Consider the following 3,981-nt stretch of genomic DNA (forward strand, 5'->3'; position numbering starts at 1 on the left):
ATATTAAGTAAAATTTCTAGTTCTTTTGAATGTTAACTGGACTAACTATGATTCCAGTAACTACATTGGACAATTAAAAGACAAATTAACCTGAAGACAAAGTAGTAGAGAGATGTTATGATGGATGTGTGGTTCTATAAGATTTGATTTAATGCAAATTTGTTCTGACGCTGCAGTTAAATCATCCTTCTATGTTTTTATTCATGAATATATCATGATGTTCTTCTTACTAATAAGAACTTATGGATAATTAATATTTGTTTTTAGATTGGAACGCGACTCTTTTAACACTCATTTCTCTTTTGCAGATGAAGTAATAATTTCTGATACTGGGGAATGAAAACGTCATGTAGCCAAGAGACATGTTTTATTTGTACTTTCTTTTCATCTCAATTATCACCAGGATGATGATTCAGAGTACAGACAATTTGTACCTTCTTGGTTGAAAAACTTGCATTTATTTTGTCACTGAATCGTATTTGGTCAAAAAATTGTGAAAAAACATTATGATTTTCCCGGCGTGAAGATACTGGCTAAGTTTATGTTTGGCTCATGTTTATAAATATTCAAACCACTTTTTATCCGCATATTTCGTGGGATTTACAAGGACTACCCACCACTCAGTTATATTTATAGTTTAAATAGTTTACGAACGCTTCTCCAACAAGTTTTTTAGATACTATTCATAAGGTAGGCACTGACTTTGCCGTGGGTAATAGTATTGTAAGGAAGATTAGGAGTAAAATCTTATTTACTGCGAACTTGGTGGAATGCAAGAAAAACTAATTATTCACGATGATCTTTGTTTAATTATTTGTTAATTTGAAGCTTCATTTGATTGAGCTTTTCTTTATGTTTGAAGTGGTTGTAATGAGGGTTTTTGTGAAGATTGTCACGATATGGAGGACGACGACTATGAAACTTTATAACTAGATGAGCCATGCATTCAATATAGAGAGTACTAATCATGCTGCAAATAGATTTGCTACCCCCTGGAACTGCCCTCTTAATATATTTTTAACCCATCAACATATTATTTCTTATTAGCAAATCGAAAGATGCCTACGGTTTGAAGTATTGGTACGTAAAAAAAAAAAAAAAATGTATTTAGAGGACAACTAAAGGGGTGGCAAGTCTAAAATAGAGTTGAATTAGATTATCCTCCACCCCTTGAGTTGCATATGAATATTGATTTCGTGCATCGAGCAATTTTCTAGTATGGCAGTGAAGAGAAGCTATGTTTCGTGCATTATAGTTCATTGTCTCGAGACTAAGTAAAGATGTTTGGTACGATATTACTAATGGGGTTGGAAGGATTGTAGCTGATCATCTTTAGGAAGTTCCTGTTTGGTGTAACATAAAATTTTGAGAAAAGAATTAAAAAAATTAAGTTTAAGTCAATATTTGATTTTAATTACATGTTTTGTGAGATCTACAAATTTTCAACAATAAATTTTATCGATATTTATCAAAATTTGTTAAAAATCTGATTTATAGCTACATCAAATGAGGGCCAAAAATGAAAAAGTAAAAAAAAAAAAAAACCTACGAAGCTTGGGAGCCTAACAAGTGGCACAACATCATCAATCATAGGACATTAGCTTGCTTATACCCTGTTCCTTGGCCGTTATTTCAGTATATGCTAGCAGTTTGTTTGAGCCTTTGACTCTGATGCATGCATTCTATTACTAAAGGCAAGGCAGAGTGAACAAAAGAGGAAGCCGAAGAAAGCCTTTAATTTGCAAGCTCAAGCTCCTTGCATAACTCAAGTAGCTGAAAGGGAAATTTAAGATGCCGATTTATCGGATTGCGATTGGGACGCCTGGAGAAGCGAGCCACCCTGATGCACTCAAGGCCGCGCTTGCTGAGTTCTTCTCTATGCTTATTTTTGTTTTTGCTGGTCAAGGCTCCGGGATGGCTTTTAGTACGTTCGCTCTTTCTCCTCTACATCTATTTATATTCCGTTGATACGAAACAATGATCGAATTAACGGAGACTCTAGGAATCCCACTTTCTTCATTTGATATTTGATGGGCTAGTGTGAGCTTATCGAATAATATTTTTTCTTAAAGATCCTGGCTTAATCTTCCCTGGAAAGACACGTATGAGATCTTCAATTTTTGGGAGTTTTTCTATGCTATCATTTTTCAATCTTCTTGTTGCTGGTATCTCATTCGTGTACATCATTTCTTTATTTTTCGATCTTCTAACGTAAAACGTTTGATGATTGTATCATATTATGGCAGATAAGTTGAGCAATGATGGGTCACCAAATCCATCAGGACTGCTAGCTGCAGCATTAGCCCATGCATTTGCACTTTTTGTGGCAGTCTCAGTAGGTGCAAACATATCAGGGGGTCATGTGAATCCTGCTGTCACGTTTGGTGCTTTCATTGGTGGGAACATAACACTTTTGAGGAGCATTTTGTACTGGATTGCTCAATTACTTGGCTCTGTTGTTGCCTGCATACTTCTTAAGTTTGCTACTGGAGGATTGGTAAGAAAGTTGATCGTTTTACGACAAATTTTGCTTCCAAACTACGAAAATTTTTGGTGTAAAAAATCATTGATTGTTTCGTAAAAATAGGGTCGTTGAGAGAACTTCTTTTCGTTGTTAAATGTGAAATTTCTTGTAGTAGCTTAATTCAGTGCATTAATCAACAATGATTTGCTTCCATTACTGGAATTTTACAAATTTTAGTCTTTTCATTGTCTGAACTTAGAATATATGTAAGAATTTATACATGTTTGGAGAAAAAGGAGAACAAGATAGATGGCGATGCCCTCCCAAGTAAATCTAGACATACCTGAGTATTAGAGAATATACAATTCATGTCTAGATGGTTTGAAATTCAAACAAAAATAGAAATGGAAAATTTGGTAAAAATTTGAAGAGCCCATCTCATTTCCTCGTCTTTTACTCGTGTAAGTAAATAATAAGGCTTTAGGGCATTTATACACTTTCTTAAACATAACATTACCTCCCCAATCCAAGAGACAAGTTATCTTGAGGAGTATGCAACAAACCCTCAATACTTTCTATCATAAACTTGTAATAGATAATTAAATATGTATTTATTGTAATTATTTATGCAAGTGAAAATAAATGTGGCAAAATATATTGAAGTACCAAGTAAAAAGTTATACATTCTAATCTTTCCTTCCTCTCTTTTGACGTGGGACCTTGTTTATTTCAATTTTATGACAATCTACTTCAACATGTACGTTCACGATTTTCGTGGGATGAAATCGACATATGAGCCAACTTATATATTGCAGGAAACATCAGCATTTGCCTTGTCGTCCGGTGTTTCTGTGTGGAACGCCCTAGTTTTTGAGATTGTGATGACCTTCGGGCTGGTGTATACGGTGTATGCTACTGCAGTGGATCCAAAAAAGGGTAATTTGGGAAACATTGCACCCATTGCAATTGGGTTCATTGTGGGTGCCAATATCTTAGCAGGTGGTCCATTTGATGGTGCATCAATGAACCCAGCAGTCTCCTTTGGACCAGCTGTGGTCAGTTTGTCGGTTTTTGATCAGAAAGATCGAATTAGATTATCGATTAAAGAAAAATAAAATTATCAAGGATTTCACATTTGTTATGAAATGTTTCTTTTTTAAAGGATTGTCCTTGCATCTCTGTTTTTATCAACCTAATCATATCATTGGGTTGCATGCGGATTGTCTGTAGAGTAAATTATATAATAAAGGCTCTTTAGAAGGAGGTTAAACTTAGCAAAATATGCTGAAATCATGATAAATTCTTGGAGTGGACGCATATGGCCCCGACATAATGAACATTGGTTGCATGGTTAAGACTTATTATGTAGCATCTCTTTTTGAAAATTATCTTCTTTTTTCCTCTTTCCTTATCTTTCAAGAACTTTTTATTTTCTTAAATATGCTTTTTATGTTCTTTTATTTATTTATTTATTTTTATCAGAAGTCCACCCCAATTGTTCTTAAGTTGAGATACTC

General features: G+C 34.3%; 1 protein-coding gene across 1 annotated transcript; it reads left to right on the forward strand.

Annotated features, from left to right (window-relative positions):
- The first annotated feature begins 1,510 nt into the window (after nt 1-1,510).
- On the forward strand, nt 1,511-3,579 carry LOC111383895 (aquaporin TIP1-3-like). The gene is made up of 3 exons (XM_023008082.1): nt 1,511-1,924; nt 2,247-2,497; nt 3,280-3,579. The coding sequence occupies exons 1-3, from the start codon at nt 1,792-1,794 to the stop codon at nt 3,577-3,579; spliced, it is 684 nt and encodes a 227-aa protein (XP_022863850.1). The 5' UTR covers nt 1,511-1,791.
- Nucleotides 3,580-3,981: the final 402 nt, after the last annotated feature.

Source organism: Olea europaea, unplaced genomic scaffold (assembly GCF_002742605.1).
Source record: "Olea europaea var. sylvestris unplaced genomic scaffold, O_europaea_v1 scaffold2789, whole genome shotgun sequence".
NCBI classification, from domain to species: Eukaryota; Viridiplantae; Streptophyta; class Magnoliopsida; order Lamiales; family Oleaceae; genus Olea; species Olea europaea.

Bases quoted from the DNA above. Each gene is read 5' to 3' on its own strand.
- LOC111383895 (XM_023008082.1), top strand. From the start codon at position 1,792: ATGCCGATTTATCGGATTGCGATTGGGACGCCTGGAGAAGCGAGCCAC. The intron at 1,925-2,246 runs GTACGTTCGCTC...ATATTATGGCAG, and splicing joins AGGCTCCGGGATGGCTTTTA to ATAAGTTGAGCAATGATGGG. The intron at 2,498-3,279 runs GTAAGAAAGTTG...TATATATTGCAG, and splicing joins AGTTTGCTACTGGAGGATTG to GAAACATCAGCATTTGCCTT.